The sequence below is a fragment of the Etheostoma spectabile genome, chromosome 11 (genome assembly GCF_008692095.1).
Source record: "Etheostoma spectabile isolate EspeVRDwgs_2016 chromosome 11, UIUC_Espe_1.0, whole genome shotgun sequence".
In the NCBI taxonomy this organism is placed as follows: domain Eukaryota; kingdom Metazoa; phylum Chordata; class Actinopteri; order Perciformes; family Percidae; genus Etheostoma; species Etheostoma spectabile.
The window spans coordinates 14,074,606-14,094,587 of NC_045743.1; the positions used below are offsets into that span (position 1 = coordinate 14,074,606).

The 19,982-nt window shown below is 39.0% G+C and overlaps 1 protein-coding gene across 1 annotated transcript in view; it reads right to left on the reverse strand.

The window, feature by feature from the left end:
• asic4a (acid-sensing (proton-gated) ion channel family member 4a) overlaps nucleotides 1-19,982 on the reverse strand; it is a 91,655-nt gene that overhangs the window by 3,604 nt on the left and 68,069 nt on the right. The window contains 9 exon segments of the mRNA XM_032530113.1: nucleotides 2-38; nucleotides 1,627-1,737; nucleotides 2,310-2,389; nucleotides 2,572-2,663; nucleotides 4,433-4,586; nucleotides 7,008-7,061; nucleotides 11,428-11,581; nucleotides 11,705-11,832; nucleotides 12,212-12,356. Coding sequence (XP_032386004.1) covers nucleotides 2-38; nucleotides 1,627-1,737; nucleotides 2,310-2,389; nucleotides 2,572-2,663; nucleotides 4,433-4,586; nucleotides 7,008-7,061; nucleotides 11,428-11,581; nucleotides 11,705-11,832; nucleotides 12,212-12,356 — 955 coding nt within the window.

Below are 19,982 nucleotides of genomic sequence, written 5' to 3' on the forward strand. Positions count from 1 at the left end.
CCCTCCGGATGACTCCTTGTCATGTCATTAGGCTCCTGCTGAAGGCAAAGCAAACCAGATCATGCTTCAACGATAACGTGTAACATCATACGTGACAATACATAGATAACAATGTACAGTAAAATGACTTTGCATACGAGAGTGAGATTAGAAGATTGATATTAATTTCATGTCAAGTGCAAAGCATGCAGCTGAAAGTTAGCCTAGCTTAGCACAAAGACTGGAAGCAGTGGGAAAAAAAGCTAGCCTGTCTCCGTCTAAAGTTGAAATAAATAGCAACCAACATCTCTGAAGATCATTAGTTGAAATGCAAAATGAACATTTGTGGTGTTAGGGGAGTAATGTGCTGTAATTATTTTGTGACAAAGAGAGTCAGTCCAGTAGTACTACCGTTGGCCAGATATGGTCGGTGAGTTCAGTTTGGTGTTGCTCTCTGTAAGCCACCATGGCACTAAACAACCCCTGTGATGACTGCACCTGGCTAATAGTTACAGTCCATTACTCCCTTAAAACCACAAATTGTCTGACTTTCATTTCTGTTTTAGTACGAATGGCAAAACAGAAAAGACACAATGTGTCAATTGGAGATCTTTAGACTTGTTAGCTGTAGCTAGCTGCTTACCCCCACTTCCTGTCTTTATGCTAAGCTACAGTAACAATTTCTTTACTCCTGCTCTGTACCATAGACTGTATACTTAAGGAGATGTTGATCTTCTCATCTAACTGAAAGAAAGTAAACAAGTGTATTTCCCATTATGTTGGAGTCTTCCTTTTAAATATCATTATTTGACATAAAAGGATTTGGCAAAATCAATCCAGTGAAGTAATAGTGTCTGCTGTGTTTCCAAATGCAACAAATATGCTGCATGCTGAAATGACAACTGTCATTTTCTCAGCTGTAGCTAATTGTTAATTCAGGGAGATCATGTAATTCATTTTTTGGATCTTGTGTAAGACAATGTGTAAAACACTTACACTTTGCCACAGATGCATCTATGGCCATGGTTTCCCAGAGCAAAAGATACCAGAAGTTAACTAGATAAATACTAGCTGAGTGTAAATTACTTTAAAGTTCTGTATATATATATATATATATTTATATATTTTAGGTTAACAGAGAGCTGAATTCCCTGTTAGCTTGAATGGATTTTCTGTGAATTGTTAATCAATTCTCATCCTGTTTTTTTGTCCATATTCTAAAACTAATTTGGTGACTACTCTGGAAAGTAAAATGTGATGTAAGCCAGCCAAACCTAATCAAAGCTGAAAATATTGAATGGTAACAGAACAAATTGTCTGTTCAGTGTTACTGGCAGACTTGTTTAAAAGTGAAAACCCTGCTATAGTTTTAGTGTGTTGTGTGGACTTGAGACACAGTTATGGTTAGATGTGAGAAGAAGCCTATTGTTCAGATATAAGCAGAAGTTGTGCAATAACAAATCCAAGCTCCAGGGGAAGATGCGCTTTGAACAATACATTCTTCATTATTTGAGAAGTGTAAAAATATTAATTTGCTTCTTCCTGAATTATTCCCTTGTAGTTTCCTAATGTAGTTACAGTGCTGCAGGGAAAGTGGTACACTCGACACGAAAACAGCTATTTGTTAGAGTATAGTATGTGCTGTACCTTTGCTTTTATTTCCTCAAGACCCACTGTTGCAACAGTGCTGGTCTGCTGCTTGGTCTTCTTCTCCTCTTTCTGCGGCCTCAGCAGACGTTTTAGCCGGTGCTTGATCACCTGGTTTTACCCATAGCACAGCAGCAGGGAGGGTGAAAGAGCAGAGATGAGCGAGGGAGAAATAGATGCAGCAGAGTGAAGAGTTCAGTCCCTGTGATGTCTGCATTACAGGCCCTCCCTCTGATTTTGCTTCATTCATACATGGTTGGCAGTCAGCAGGCTGCTGGCTAGTAAGCTTAAAGGGGATACAGCTGAGACAGGAGTTCATTTCATGATCAGCGCTAGTAAAATGTCTTCAGCCCAGACTTGAGCGGATATTAGTTTCTTCAGCCTGGAAATCAAATGAAACTCCTCACATGCATAACAAGCGATTAGATTTACACTGCCAGTCCTGAGATTTTCTGATAATTAGAACACTGATATGTACTAATACACATCACAAAAAACATTCAGTCAATATTGAGAACATTTAAAAAAAAATCAATGAAGGCACTAATGTGTTTTCTAAATAGTTACAATAGTCGGTTGAAAATGATTTCTTGCTGAGGACAATAGGCGGTAATTATATCACAGCTAGTTCTGATCTCACATTCCAATTGGCTGATGTGTGTATGCTTGTACATGCACTGTACCTCATAGATATAATCCAGTATTTCTAAGACTGTGAGGATGCTGGCTCCAATGAATAAGCCCATCTGTCCACCAATGTCACCTGAAAAAAGCAACATTCGCGGAGAAGCACAATGGACGTAATGGCAAAGCAGTTCCTGTTTACTATTACGTAATGACAATGAAAAGTAAGTGCAGCTCCCATAGCGACACCTTTCCCTCTGCACTTGCAAGTCTATTTAAACATTCAGAAGAGAGAGGAAAAAAAGGTGACAGAAATCTTACCTAATAAACCCGCAACATCGTAGGCTTTCTTTTGCTCAATTGTTTCATAGTTCAGAGCTTCAAAGAAGATATCCAAGACCAGAAAGTTGTCTCTGGAACAAACAAGTGGAGTGTGGATGTCAAACACAGTGAAATACACTTGTGCTGTTTTCACTACAGATCTAACATTTGAAAACAATATCATTCGGAGTCATTTTTATGCTCACTGTAATTTGTCATGATGGTACTGTCAGGCCTCCAGCGCTTTACAAAGATCTAACCAGCGATTGTGAGATAATGAGGTGTTCCAGGGTTTAACTGAGATGAGCAGAACGAGCACTGACAACATGCTCTGTCACGGCTACGTCTCTGATCTCTCTGGATTTAGAATGCTGGTAATATTAAGTGTTGCGAGGCATCAAGAGCTCTTTGGTTTAGGCATGTTTACCTTCTACTACATCCCTGGCTATTAAGCGCTGAGAGGAATTACAATATGAGCATTTTGTAAGTGCATTGAGTTATTTAAAATCTGAAAATTGTTCCATAAAAAAACAGAAGAAAAGGATTTAAAGGTATAGGCCTGCCAGTGATCACTAGAAGTTACAATGTTCATTATGCCTCGCAGCATTAAGGTGCTTGATGGAACAAACAACATGATGATGTTTAAGAAATTTATCTTTTTTTAAGATTATTTTTGGGGCATTTTAGGCCTTTATTATGTAGAACAGCTGAAGATGTACCACAGAACCCACGGCCGCTGCGACAAGGACTGAGCCTTTGTACATGAGGTATCCAGGCGCAACAAATTCATCTCAACACAAGGTCCACTTACTAGCTTTATTTTGGAGCTTTCAAGTGCATTCATTTCTCTTAACTGCAAAATAACTACAGACAACAATCATCTGTGCAAACCTGCTTAGACAACATTGTTATGGATGTATTTCAAAATAAATGAGGAATTTCTAAGCACCCTTTTAAAAGGTTCTGGGGAAACATTTCCAAAATCAGAGGGGATTGAATTTCAGATTGGACCTGGCATATGAAGTTCTTGTAAATGAAGACTGAGTGTTTTGTATGAATGTGAATGTATGAAATGAACAATCTGCAGTCTGTTGATTTGGAAAACATTAAGAATAGCAGAATCTGTGTGACACCTGTAACAGATCTCTTTTGTAATGAATTAATAATCAGATTTGTTTGGTGTATACACCCAAGCTATATTGCAGTTACTTATATAAGGATAAATTGTTGTAATAAGGATAACATAAATATTTAGTTTTATGATCATTTTATTAAAACTAGTATTTGAAATTGACGTGCTCCGTCTTGTGACGATTTTGCTACTCCGTGAGCTTTAGAAGTGTTTTCCTACTGAGGGTGGTACTACTACATTATAATTACTCCGTGGGGACCATGAAAATCAAACACATTTAATTCAAGCTGAGGACATCTCGTCATCAAGTGTTTGTCAAAATCATATGAAATACTCCTCTCTATCTCCAGCATTACATTTCACGACAATCTGACTTGTGTTTGCCAACTGTTTTTTTTGTGTTTGAGGGACCTTCAGACAGACTGACAGACCAGGATGAACCCAAAGGAAAAGTAAAACATCAGAATCTTATACGGTATAATAAATACATTTCATTTCCATATGTACTTGTAATGACCTCATGGACCCAAAGACAAAATATAAATTGATGCATGTGTGAAAATATAATTGATTTTGTTTTATATTTATGGTTTTGTGCTAGTTACTACAGACTGTAGGTCATTATTGTAACAGACTGTAGGTCATTATTGATGGTCCTTTTTAGTAAGCATCCCATAACTGAGTTTAGCCCATACGTGAATTTAGTCTTGTTGAAGGTTCCTGTCATACCTGATGTAGTCCTCTGACTTGTCATATTTCCTGGAGAGATAGCGAGCGGAGCCCTTGCTGGGGATTTTGACCATGGAGAGCTCTTTACCGTAGCGGGTGAGATTACAGGGCGTCTCGCATGGACAGGTATCCCCACTGTTCTTCTGTAGCTGTGCTGCAACACAATGGAAACAGTAGTTTAACAGCTATAGACGTGATCAGTTTCAGTGATGATTTGTTGGCAATCACTCTACCAGATAAATATCTGAGATACTACACAGAATCTAGAGGCAAAAACAATCTACAACAAAGGAAATGGAGTGTGGACTACAAGAGTTGTGTTTTTCTAACAGCAGAGCACACTGTAAACACAACGTTTACATATTATCACCTCATAAAGATGTCATGGTTTCCTTAGTAGCGTTAACATTCATTTGGAGCTGTGTTTCCGAAATTCACTCTTTTAGCTCTTTTTTTCTTTATGTCTGGCTCTTTAGCTGCTAAATGCTACAATGTGCAAATGGTTTGCATTTATATAGCAATGTTCTGGTCTTAACGACTACTCAAAGCGCTTTTACAGTACAGGGACCATTCAATGGTGGCCAAGGCTGCCATACAAGGTGTCACTTGCTCATGAGATAACCATTCACACACCGAGGGCACAGCATCGGGACCAATTCACGGTTCAGAACACTTCAACATGGGGCTGCAGAGCCAGAGATCGAACCACCAACCTTCCTGTTGACCAGCTAGTTGCTAACTTTGTCTGTGTACAGTTGACTGTGTGTGGAGACACAAATGGCCATTTAGATGACGCTCCCACATCACCGCACAACTCTGCACTAATCGCCACAACGCCTGATTTGGTGTGAATGCAGCCTAAGACCAAAACAGTTAGCTAAAAGATGCTAAAATGCTCCGTAGCGGTGAGGGGAACAGCAGAGTCTGATTAGTATCTATGGGTTTGTCACTATGAGCAACCTCTTTCACACTGCAAATCTTAATTTGATCCATCGTTGAACTGTTATTATATGACCACAAAAATTTGGTCTATTATATATAAGTACAGTTTATAGAAATAAATATGTTTTTCTGATTGGTTGGCAGACATCTATTAAAACTGTACAACATATCAGGACCCTTCAATTACAGTTCCAGTTCAACCACCATCTATGCACATTGATTAGACTGCAGGTAACCATAGCAACAGTGCTTAAGGCACATGTTACGTTACCAACAATGACAAACTGAAATCCCCTGTTTGCTTCAGTACGTGGTCATGGTGTATGACAAATAAGTACAATTGTGTGCTTAGAATTGGCACAAAGCATGTATGCGCTGACAGAGATAAGGCCTTTTCTCTGTGTGTGTTTCGAACCATTAATAAGCATTTTTGAAGGCTAAAATGTGTATTTTTATTGAGGATTACTCAGCATCATTAATTATCTATTAGTAAGTGTTTATCTCAGTTAGATGGGTAATGTTGAGGATGAACAAATCCTTTTTGAATGAACAATTTTTCTTTTGCAAAATCATTTAGCGGATAAAATGTCTCCTCCAGCATTGGGCTCTGCCATATAAGAAAAGAGACCAACAGACTGATATCATTCTGGATGTATTAACAAAATGATGTGTTATATATATATATATATATATATATATATATATATATATATATATATTTATTATTAAATAACAACTGTGACAATAGTGTTTACAGTATATTAGTTATGCCATTTGTTCAGAGAATTGCTAAAGTAAGGATTCAGCAAAACATACCTAGACTCACACTGCGTTAACTCACAGGTATTAATTGCTCTCACGTTTACAAATACATATTTAAAACCCTAACTCTTAAACAACACTATGTACACAGGAGAGTAAATAGCTTTTTCCAATCTCTTTTATAATTTGAAATGCATTGAGTCCAGACAAAAACACAGAGGGAGCACGGAAAGCAGTAATTTTGAATTGATGAATAAGGCCATGTGTATGCAGGAGCACGGTGCATATATTCTTTGTCTGATATGGGAACAAAAACACCTTTACAATCTAAATGTATAAATGATATTCTAATTTATTAACTTTCATGATGGGTTAATGTAGTCACCCTATTTGATTCAGGAATATGACCCACATGAATATGGAACACTCTTGTAAGATATATCTAAGATTTCATTCAACCATATTTTAAATAGGCTTTGAATTCAGCAAAGAGAGACATAATTAAATTTCTGGCTTATTTGGCTGAGAAATGATAATTGTACTTATATGTCTGCCATAACCATGAAAAATAGCTTTTTTTCTGCAACCGTGATGCCTTTGAAACTAAGGCATCTTTGTTCAGCTGGAGGAGAGTGAGGTCGGAGTCAGATTGGGTGGGGGGGGGGGGGGGGGAGAGATGGAGAGTTGGTTTAATATTAGAAGTTCAACAATGGAGGCAGCACAGCCATCGAGCTAAAGTGAGTATATAATACTCCAGGTATTTGTATTACAGAAAAAAAACATCCTTATCATATTTACTGAGTGTGTTTCCATTTCCCTTTAGGGGAATCTATTGTAATGAGAAAAGAAATGAAGAAAGATTGTTTCTTACCAAGTGCTTTATCAACACAGTTGATTTTACTGGGAGGGCAGATATCTGCAGTTCCTGGAGAGGAGAACAGAAAATGAGTCTGATCAATCAGAAACAAAATGATCAGTGACCCGTGTCGGCTGCAATGAGGAACCGTGGCTTTGAACAACACTCCACAGTTTATTAGTCATCTTCAAATGAGGGCAGACACACAGAGGATGACTTACATTGACAGAGCATGGGCCGTCTTTCACGTCTGTCCTTGATTGCGCTGAGAAATGGAGCATGCTGGCTTCACCCATAACACATATTCAGAAAGTCTTTAAAAACCAATCAATGAGTCATTTCTTTACAGACAAACATATTGCCCAGGACACTGATGGAAGGTTTTCATCAGCAGCATAATTAATTGACAGAGGTGTGTTTGTTTGTAAAATGTTCACAGGGATAATGTTTTGTGGAAGTCTCCTTTCAATCACTAAGAAATGTTTATTGATACCAAAATATGTGAAATAATGTCTAATGGTCTAAGTAGTGAGTCTATTCACACTTTTACCTTGTTCTGAACAGAGTTAGACTTATTCTGTCGTGGAGATAAACTGCAAAGATTTGAAACAAAATAAACCATCATTAAACATTATTAATAAAGATAATTTTTTTTTTAAATCATCTTGTGTATTTTATTTCTTCCGAAATTTGGTGTGAAATTTGGTGCGAAAGCTGTGCAGTGTCTCTGTATGCTATTCACTAGCTAAGAAAAAGAAGAACATAAAAGCCTTCATTTGATGGTCATCCAAATATAGAAATAGGATGAAATACTGAAATATTAATCTCTAAAGAAAAACACAGATTTGCTTCTAAGCCTCACAGTTCAGCAGTAATGAGAACAAATATATAACATGCTTTATATAAATAGCCACCTCAAAAACTAATCACTTGTTTGGACACATTTTAGGAATCTGTAAAGTTGTTTTTGTGACATCCTGCTAACAAACACAGATGCATAAATATATCACCGAAAACCAGAGCTACTCAGTGGGGGCAACAGCAAGAACGACATGAAAACAACATTAACAACAATACAATTCATTGTCTTCAAATTAACATAAGCACACAAACAACATAAAAAGACAATTGAACTAGTACAAAAAGACTGAAGCAACAGACCGTAAACAAATGTGGGATTATGTGAACACATGCTCAAGACATTTTTTCTGGCATGTTAAGTAGACCTTTGCTGGATTATGTAAGAAATGGATTACAAACATTTGTGCGGTTCTCTCAAAAGCAAACTATTAAAGTGAAATCTGAGCACCAAACTGTAAACTGCTGCTGTGGCTAGAGGACTGCTGAAGAAAAGAATTGATAGTGTAAATTGTGTAAGGCACTGTGGTCCTGCGCTTCAATGACACGGCACTGGGCTGCTACAGCACAGTACCGTATCATTGAAACAAGGCTGTAAAAAGATTTTCCATTCCGGGTTGGCTTCACGCTCCCTTGGCGAGCTTTTGAACCAATCGCAACTCTGTACCCTCATGAAGGAATTTCAGCAAACTTAATATGCAACAATAAATATCATTCATTATTGATAAGTGCAGTGAACTAATGTGAGCTTTCTGATTGCTGACAGGAGCCCTCTTCTAAAGCCTGACTGGGCAAATGGAAAAGCTTCCACATTTATTACATACTGATAAAATAAATATCATATCTGATGTAATACATCATTACAGAAAGCCAAATGGTTCTGCTGCTCTGTGAACAGCCCTCGCTATCTATTAATTCAAAGGTTTCCCACTCGATAGTCCTTTTTCATTTCTGTGATTGATTGGTGAGATTGAGGTTTTGTTTTATTGGTTTGGATCTGAGACCTTGCTCAATAGATGGGTTCGCAGGTGGGTGAGACTAAAACACGTTAAGTGAAAGCTACAAGCTAAAGTAAGATGTTTCTATAGTTTTCCAAAATTCATGAGTTCATTGCTCACAGCGTATTGCAACACAATGCCGATCTTGTAGTGAGGTAAGTACTGTCCCCCTGCAGAGCACCCAACTGATTAAAAACGTGTCTGTGCCACAGCCTGTCGAGATTAAATGATTAGCTGTGATTTCTCTTACAGATCAGACCACTACTTTGAGCCTGCCAATAAAACATGGGACTGATATGTAAATAACATAAGAACCAGAGTGTTTACCTTCTTCAGCCTGGTGAAGAGTTTCCCTTTGTCAAAACTCAATAATGCATCAGTTGGCCCTGGGACGCGTTCCCTTGTCCCAACGTATTGTTTGTAACTGTTTGTAAATGTTTATGGACTTTGAATTAATAAAATTAAAATTTGATCCCAAAAAAGGCATCATTTCTGGTTAAACTATTATTATAACTTTTTTTCTACACTAAATGTGTCATACCGTGTTGTTTATTTACATCAACAGATTTTCTCATATTTGTGGCCGGGTTAGCTCAGTTGGTAGATCGGGCGCCCATATATAGAGATTTACTCCTGGACGCAAAAGCCGCGGGTTTGACTCTAACCTGCGGCCCGTTGCTGCATGCCCTTCCCCCTCTCTCACCCCTTTCATGTCTTCCTCTGTCCTGTGGAAATAAAGTCCTAAGATGCCCCAAAAGAATGATTTAAAAAAAAAAAAAAGATTTCCTCATATTTGCCAAAAAATGTTTGCGTTCAGTGACTCAGCTCTTTGACTTGGTGCACCCTGGTCTTAATGACGCACACACCGAGTAGCAAGTCTAAACAAATTATTTAGTGTTTGTTGGACTAACTTTTGCAACATATCCCAGAGCTGAACAGAGAAACTGTGTCAATTGTAGTACAAACTACAGTGACAAGTATCTACCGCACACACACAACTATGTGTTGTATCTCCTACAGTATGTGCTGTATTTGATTATCATTCTGCTCTACTCATATCATCACATAGTCATATCCATACAGTAACTCATTTTTTCTTCATCTTACATGTGTCTTTAAAAGGATAAGAAAAATAAAAAAACACTAAATATGAATCATAAAACACAAAATCCTTTGTGCGGGGGCGGCCTCTAGCTCACCCGGTAAGAGCGTTCGCCCCATGTTGGCTGAGTCCTGCAGCGGCTTTTGAATTGGACCTGCGGCCCTTTGCTGCGTGTCATCCCCCTATCTCTCTCCCTCTTTCATGTCTATCCACTATAATAAAGGGAAAAGCCCCAAAAAAGAATATTTAAAAAAAATCCTTTGTGCCATCCTTTGTGCCCTTCTGATTACTCTGTAGTCAGAAGAGAAATTAAATTGATTGTGTGTTTGAGGCAATCTCTCCTTTTGTAAGTCAATGCTAAATGAGTCCTCTATAAAGGAGTCCTAAGAGCTGTTTGCAGACCAACTACCAGCGGAAATTAAATATGAGAACAACCAGGAATGATAACAAATAAAAAATCAAATAAGTAATGAGCCCAAAAGAACAAGCCCCAAACAGCTGAGTTGGATGAACAAATGGATCCAAAAGTCATTGAGAATTTCATGGAGTCTGAAGAGTCTCTGTCTAGAGAGCTGCCAGCGCTGCTGAAGAGCCTTCCACTCCAGAGATCAAGCATCAAGGTCAGACATGTGGCAGCCCAAATTATATGTGCTGGAATTATTCAAGTGGGAAAAAAATGATGACTTGTTTTGCACAATGGGTCATCTAAATGATACAAATACTGGGCTGCTGTTTTTTTCAATCACGCTAGACCAAAACATTTTAAATAAATACTTGAAAATCCTAACTCAGTTGGAATATTTTATACTTGGGATGTTTATCCATCCATCCATCTTCATCCGCTTATGCGGTATCGGGTCGCGGGGGCAGCAGCTCCAGCAGGGGACCCCAAAGTTCCCTTTCCGGAGCCACATCAACCAGCTCCGACTGGGGATCCCGAGGCGTTCCCAGGCCATGTTGGAGATATACGGTAATCTCTCCACCTGGTCCTGGGTCTTCCCTGGGGTCTCCTCCCAGCTGGACGTGCCTGGAACACCTCCCTAGGGAGGCACCCAGGAGGCATCCTTACCAGATGCCCGAACCACCTCAACTGGCTCCTTTTGACGCGAAGGAGCAGCAGTTCTACTCCGAGCTCCTCTCAGATGACTGAGCTTCTCACCCTATCTCTAAAGGAGAGCCAGAAACCCATTTTGGCCGCTTGTACCCTGTACTTTGGATGTTCCTATTGTGAATTGTGTTACCTTATAAATGCTATGTCATAATCTGAAAAGGACTTGTGTTGGTGTCTAAGTTTCAAAACATTTTGTTCTTTGTTTAGTTATCAGTTTCAACATTCTGAGGTCCGGCTGTAACAACAATTTGTCGTTAATCTGACAGCATGATTTACTAATATGTGTGCATTTGTAATTTATGCTCACAAATTATTCTGCCACCTGCTTATTATTCTGTTCAAATGTGAGGTAGGAGGTGATCTTACCGGGCATGTGCACCATCCTGCAGCTGCACACTCGCAGGACCTCATTGGTCTCGCAAAGCAGACGACAGGCACTGATGCTGTATGTGTCATACCCCGGGAACTTCTCTTTGCTGGTGGAGCGGCAGTTTCCCCAGGGCTGGGGCAGGTAGGTCAGCTAAACACACAAAGATTTATTAGACCCCGGTGTAAACCACCAGGGGTGAATGGTTGCATGAAGAAGAGTAATCTGGTGGGGGAAGGGAAACAGGGATGGTGGGCTGTGATGAAGAAGACCTACCCTCTGCTCCTGACATGAAACAAAGGTCTGGAAGCCCGGAGAGACGCCGAAGCCCAGCTGGTGGATGTAGGGAGGCTCATCCTGACTGTGGATCTGAACTCGAATACCAGCCTCCAGGGACGTCTCATCTTCAGAATGAAACAGAGAACAAAGCATTGCAGAGGATAAGAACAAGGTAATTTCAGATGGCTGCCTCCTTTGACAGCTCGGACTCAGTTTGACGCTAACTGAAAACCATATTTCAGTCATGTTTGAAAAACAAGCCAGTAGAGATTAATAATATGTGACAACTACAATGGAAACACAAATCTAAGATAGTGTATTGTGTGTTCAGAAATTTCCTCTTACAAATAACATTTTACCGGTTGCAGGAATGCAATTACAAAATGCATTATTTACAGTTCATGACCCAGAGAAATGTGTGCAGGATATTTTAAAGCCCAGCAGAGGTATCCAATGCTGCAACATATGACGGGATTACATTGGACAAATAGTGTTGAGGCTTACTTGTCTCTCTCCAGATGGGCAGATACTCATCCTGTTGGATATCCAACATGATCTCCAGCCCATTTCCCATTCCGCCCTGTTTGCTTTTCCTGGATGTCGTCTTGTTGCCATTAAAAGTGTAGCATTTCCCATATCGGGTGTAAACCTGGAAGAGAATAGATTCCTATCATGAAAATGACAAAGTCCACACACTGGCTGTGACAAGATCATACATGTGGTGCATTGCAATGAAGGCAGAGATATGGCAGAATAAATAAATAAACAAGCTGGGTGTCTGCTTGGGCAAGTTACTGAATAATATCCACAAACCTCTGGATGCAGTCTGCTGGCTGAGTCCCTCATGGACTTTGTTAAGCTGTATTTGAATGAATTCCCAACACCCACCACACAAACCCTGCCCAATGCTGCTCAGTAGTACTACATCCCTCTGAAATATCAAATGGCATGAGAGATTCTTTAATCTTCCTTCAAAAGAAAACAAAAGACAAAAAGAGAGGCGTCACGTCACCACCTATCAGAGGAGCTGTCTCTGTGGGGGACACATCATCTCTTTGTTTGTGTTTTTCACAGATCACTTATCTGGTATCTCCTGTGAGATTTAAAGGGACACAAAAAGGTACTGTAGATCCAGTTCAATTCAATTTTGTTTATAGTATCAAATCATAAGAGTTATCTCTTAACAGATAGAGTAAAGAGACACTTTACAGATAGAGTAGGTCTAGACCACACTCTATAATTTACAAAGACCCAACAATTCCAGTAATTCACCCAAGAGCAAGCACTCAGTGCAACAGTGGCGAGGATACACTCCTTTTAGGGAGAAACCTCAGAAGGACCCAGGCTCTTGGTAGGTGTCTGACGATGCCGGTTGGGGGTGTAATGACCAGTGGCAATTATAGTCACAATAATGATCCACCAACAAAATCCAAATTAAAGGATGGTAATATGCCATCACTCCTAAAATGACTGACAGGTATTTTAATAAACAGACTCAAACTACACAACAGATCTAAGTAATTTATATTTTTGAATAAGATTTTATTACGTCATAAATATGTAGTATTTTTTTAGCCCTTCAATAAGGGCAAAAGTGTATGGGACGGGATGCATTTACTAAATGAGTTAGGGTCACATCTACTAAACATGTTGGTAAGTCCCCATTCTGAAAGCCTTTAAACATCATATCAGGGTCCTCATCTCTCATTTTAAGTACACTGCAATACAAAAACCATGTTTTCTTCTTTATTTACATGTCTTTCGCATGGATCAACAGGTGAGATTGTTGACAATTTGCTTGGACATGTTAGTTTCTTCTTTTAGCACAACATCACGTATATACCCAATTCCATATTTAAAGACCCATATACAACATTCTCATTTAAATAAAAGTTAGCTTAGTTATCCTAGCAGTTGATAAAATCTGCTGGCAACAATTGTCATTTGAGCAGTTAACATTGATGATTGGTGGCTAGAAATAAAAAGTCTGCTTTTGTATTACTAAGCTTGACAGGCTGAGCACCAATAACTAAGAGAGTCAGGCATGGCGAGCTGTCCATTAGATGTTGGCAAATACGTACATACGTTAAAAAAAAAAAAAAGGTCAGTCAAATTAGTTGACTTTTTTTCATTTGTCATTATTTTGATGATTCGTGTAACTGCTTAAACACGTAAGACTGCAAAAAAGAGGTTTTAGCTGGCTTTAAAGACAAAAGGCTTTTATGAACGAAAGGATGGATTCAAACAGCATCAAGCCCCGTCGATTAGAGTACAGCTTTCTGTTTCACACGTTTTTAATACATCCATCCTATTACATCTTTCCACAGAGCAAAGAAAGAAAGAGTCCTCTATTGAAATCATTTTGTCAAAACAACAAATAAAAGAGGACAGTGGTGAAAGTATTAAGCCGAAAAATCCCATTCCAGGAGAGGTCAACCGCCAAGTCGCTGGAGAAATGACAGTGAAATAACAATCGAGCTGAATAGACAGCAGACGTATCATTATAGAGACTCTGCGACAGTCCCAGCATTATCCAAAACATAGTCATCTGTGTTCTGACTTTGATATCAGCTTGATCCACCTAATGAGTGCTGTGATGTCTAAATAAGGGATGCTGGTGGAACAACATACACTCTCATTTACAGACCACTGGGTATATTCACATCTGAGAAGGTTGAACAACAAATCAAAGCCAGTTGTGTGGTTTAGTCCAGTAATTCCCTGGAACAGTGGCAATTTAGCAATATCCACAACAGTGATTAGAGCAACAAATGAGTACCATTTACAAAAACTTAGCCTTTAGAAGGAGAGCTGTATTTTACGCAATAATAGACTCAGGCTTTTGATCTGTCTGTGCGTGTGTGTGTGTGTGTGTGTGTGTGTGTGTGCGTACATGTTTGTTTTGAGTGTGCTTTCGAATGGATTACGAATGGTAACCTTCAAAGTGAGTCTTAGTTGAGAATTCAGAGAAATGGCTGGCAGAATCACAGATCCCAGTTCTGGCTCTTATGTGGTGCAAAGTGGTCTCCATGGTGAAAATGTGTTGGTTCTGATGGCCTATCTGCATTCCTTTGTAAATGGCAGCAACTTTCCAGTCAGTGTGATTAGAAAATGGGAGGTGGCAAAATGTGGTCCAGGACCGGGAAGGAGTGTTCAAGTGTGAATTTTGACTGACATGTGCTATTAGTTTGAAATAGTTTAATCTCTATTTGGCTGTTGCGGAGCAGTTGAGGAGGTAAGCTGCACTTATCATTGATCCTCCCTCCCGTTCATTGACACACTTAAGCCTCTGCAGGCAGACTTTATCTGATGAAGCAGGCATCAGAGGCAAAGGAGGATTTCACTTTAAAAATGCTCAAAACAGCCCGACCAAGTGCCTGGGTTCCGCTCCAAAACTTTGGGCTCTGGAGGACGCCAGTGCGTTCACAAATGATGTCCCCTGAGAGTACGGCAAAGTTTTCCCATCATCTCACCCAGGAAATGGTTGTTGGCAGAGCTTACACTGGTTTATTTCTCTGCCTCTGAACCCCCTTCCCCCACAATCTTTTCTTCTTGCATCTGCAACGTGATTGATGGAGCATTTTTCTCTTGTTACATCTTGCACCAAATTTAGCAAAGGTAACAGGGCAGACTTGGGCAATTCCCAAGTGGGGACTTGGCACTGCTGTTGACAAGCTGAAACAAAGCAGCAGCATGGCAGTTACAAACCAAATGAAAAGAGGTTCTGTACTACTCTGAGTGACTCAAGTTGTTTACAAGAGCTAATTATTGCAACACTTAATGTAGCATTGTTCACTATGTTGTCATTTGGAGGTCTAGAACAATATCACTCCCTTTCATTTGACAGACTTTTAGATAGTAATGGAAAATAGAACAAAATGTTTTTCATTTCTGTACTATACTGTTAGTTAGGTCTGAACAAAAACCTGAAACTCTCTAACACAAAAAATATGTTTTTAATCATCATTGTTATGTATGAACTGTATTTGCACAATATAGATTATTCTGTTTCTCCATATTTGAATTTGAATATTCAATGCTGGAATACCTACTGGCCTAGGGCCCCATAACCTCAGGCCCCATGATCACTGTGTAGCAATTAGCTTGAATAATTGATAATTTGTTTGGTAGAGTATGCACCACTAAAACTCAATATAAACCTAGATTAAGAAGAGCTTTAGAGGGCTATAATTAATATTGTTATATTAATAATGGACCATAAAACTAACTGTATATGCTAGGACTTGTTTGGTCACTGGACCCTGAAAACAAAGTATCAAAATGGAATTTTATCATTTACACTTGTGCTTTTCCACAGTGACATGTCAAAGTGTTTAAAATAAAAAAAAAGGCCTATTGTTTTTGGTTTTGTACCGTTTGGATTCAGTCTCCACACTCACATAGTGTTGTTTTTCAGCTGCGGACAATTCCAAAAACCCACTGAAGCTGACAACATTAGTGACCTTAGTGGAACATTTAGCAGATATATTTTTCAGGAGTTGGTGGAGACACACATGACACTAATTAAATGTTCATGTTGTTACATATTTGATGAATAAATCAAAAGGCAATGATTATGCTCAAAAGGTCTCCATAACAACTGTTTAAGGTTGTAATATGTCAATGTTGTTTACAGCTTGTTTCTGCCGCTCCAAGTAATGCTGGTTTATGGTCTTGCATTTTTTACCTTATTATGATCAACTTACAGAGGGATCCTGTGTCAAAATGTAATTCTAACCCAGTTTATTAGTGAATAAATGTGTGGTTGAATGAAATGACCACAAACCAATTTAAACAGCAAACCTGGAGAATGACAGTATTTCAGAGTATTTTTAGGTTAAGAGTATTTGTAGGTTTTTGGGTCTCTGTGTGCTGTACGTGATGGCCACAGAATACATATACATACATAAATACATATAATGCAAAGACAAGGGGGGGGGGGGGGTGAGCCCGCTTGACAAGACGGTAAAGTATAAACGCATTAAGATGGAGCCCTCATCTAGCCTATAGCAGCAACTTTCTTTGGAAAAATACCCAACTTCCAACTTTATGTCATTTGTATACACTGTATTGTATTTTACCAATTATAGCCTAATTGTCTTAAGTGTCAATTCATTATGTGTATTTTGGCGTTTTTTTATTTTATTTCAAAGTGCAATTTCATTTTCTGTCTCTCCATGCTAAATGCATTAAGAGACCAACCCCTTACCATGTAATTCATAAGCTCTTGTAGGGAAAACCCTTTAACACCCTCTTTATGGCCGTGATCTGACAGTCCAATAGCACTTCTCCTTTCAAATAACCTGCAGGAATCTCTTCAGTGCTTCTCCGGAGGGTATCCATTTCCAGGGAGGTTGCGTGTCATCTGGGTAGCTCTCCGAATATGAAGAAGGATTTGAATTCATTTACGGAGGGTGGTGGAATATGCCTGATTGGCAGTTGAAACCATTAAGGCTGGCTCATGTAGGTTTAAGGTTGAGACAGAACGTTCTTTGATTTAATGGCTTCATTACAACCTAATAGCACAAAAACTCAAATCACAATGTGACATGAACTGAATATTTACATGGTATTACTGAATATTTTTGCAATGGTGTATGTGACAGGGCTGCCAGTCAATGTACTACACTGCAAAAATCTCTCTCTCACAAAGTTATTTTATCCAATATTAACTTTTTAAAACCGTGGTGATGCAACCATTAACCATTCATTTTGTTTCAATTATTTTCTTTTTCTTATTTTAGTGAAGTGGTTATTCTGTTATTCTTGTTTGAAGATACTTGGTATGAGGGAAACTGCACTGTGAGCAAAAGGTCTTATTCTTTTGGTGGACATGTTGTCTTACTGTAAGAAAAACACACAATATGAGACAAAATGACACATACAAAGGGAAGGGAAATAGAAAAATGTAATTTATACACACGCCATTTGCATGAGGGATCTGTTTGACAGAAAACATGCTTTACTTTCCTGCCATAAAGTCATGGAATAAAAAAGTCTAAATGTTTGACTACATTCACACCGCAGCTAAAAGTGTCCCAGTTCACATTATTATGGACTGTATGGATAGATTATGCGGTTTGTTTTTTATTGCTCAATCGTCCCTTTTAAACAAGCAGCAAAATAAATAAATCAGCACTGCCATGTCAATGCATAATGCTTACACAATGCATCTGAGACAATGACATTGTTTACTGAAGGCACCTCAAGTTGCTCAAAACTGTTGCTGTACAAGAGGATGTGAGGACGAAGAGAACATGATGTCTTAAGCTTAGGTCCCTCTAAACTGGAAAAGTCTTCAAAACATAAAAATAAAAATGAAAATGTTTTGCTGTATTTCTTTCTTTTACTCTTGCACTTGATACTCCCATTTGTGTCCTGGATACAAAAATTCACTCTATGAAGTGACTGTGTCCCTCTCACACTCTCAATACAGACAGAGAAAAAAACACAAAGACCAATGGAGGGCCATACAGTAAGGCTACAATTAACTGCCCATGATCTTTGGTTAAAAAACAAAAGAGGTAGAGGAAAAAAAAGGTGATCTCCACATCATCATGAAAAGAAAAAAGCCCTCTGACCATCTCATGGGGTGGACAAAACATTAGCAACACCTTTCAATATAAAAACAGTCTACAACGTCACTTATAAAGCCTTCTAAATGGCCATAGAGTGGAGTAAAAACCCGACACAGTGACAACAAAAGTTGATTTTTGAGCTTCATTAAGATGTGTAACGCAGTGCTATTGCATTGCATTCGATTTGACACAAACTGCTAACTCAGTGTATTTTCTTAATTTATCAGAGACTCAACACAAAATGCCTTTAACGATCTGCCTTTACTGGGACAGAACCGTCAGGAGTCTTCAGTAAACATGGACAAGGCTAACAGCAGGGCTGCAGACGTTCTGAGCATTTTTTAGCACAAGATTAGAAATGAAAAATGATAGTGATGTGTTAACTCAGCGCCTATTTTTGCAAAAACTGACAAGAAGTGATAAGAACTCATTGCTAAATCTTTCTTCTTCTTCTGCACCACGATTAAGCTCTATAATTCATAAATAATCCTCAATCAAATGTCAGGAAGATTACTTTTATCCTGGGTCAGTGCATTGAGATGTCCACGACACTGGGGAGTAAATACAAATCTAGCTAACATCATAACTTCCCTACCCCCCCCCCCCCTTCCCCCTTTCCTGATATATTCAGAAACTAACAGTTTGGCTTATCAGTGGAGAGGCTCAAACATTGCAGACTGGAATGTGAAGCACACAAGTTTTGCACCATTAACCTCCATCTCAATGTCGGCACCGGCTATGCAGCTTTGGATTGCCAGTCAACACGTTACAGTTATTATGTATCAATTCCGACCATCATTACACAACCAAGTGCTGAGATCTTAGATGTACAGCAGTTTAATACAGTCATTCAAGGAAGTGATCCCAGCAGACCTTCTAATTAATAAGAAGAAAAGCACATGTCACCTTTTCTGATTATTCACTGACACAGTGTCCATGATCAAACACTGAGGAAGGTACAAGGTGGGGAATTTACTTGATCATTTCAAGTAGTGTCTCTATTCATTTTGCTCTCCCGTTTGACTAAATACCATACATTAAAATAATGATCTCCGATATATAAACCTGCAGGGCTTGTTTCAGTCATTAGTGTAGGAGTTCTGACTCATCTCTTCTCTGCCTTTGCTGCCCTCTTTCTTGTTTCTTCCGACAGAGCATCAAAAATAAGTGGAGCACCAAAGTCAGAACAGTGCACTCAGCAAACCTCTCTCTCTTCAAATGTTAGTATTCCAAAAAAAAAACGTCCCCCCCCGACCCTACCCCATGCTGCTATTCCCAGCATATCCGAGCATACTCAGCTAATGGAGCAGGGAGAGATGCTCTTGAAAGAGAGGTTGAAAATGGACAGGCTCTCCAGCACAATACAGCAACTCACAAATAGAACAGTCCACGACATGCAGCACTCTCGGAGATAAAAGCTTCCACTGAGTACAGTCTGCACTATCAACACGGCCAGTGGCCCATAAAGGTGCTGTTTTATAAATGTGATTAGAAACTACTGTCATAATGGGGATAATTCATCTGGATCACCACAGTGAGACAGGTCCCTAATCAGTCCTTATGTGTAATTGAGATAAATCACTTCCTGCAGCGAGAGCTTGTGCCTTGGTCTAACCAAAATGGTAATAATTCTTGACCTTAAGAGTCCAACAGAACAATGCCTATTAATTGTGCTCCATATGGAACAATAGTTCTCA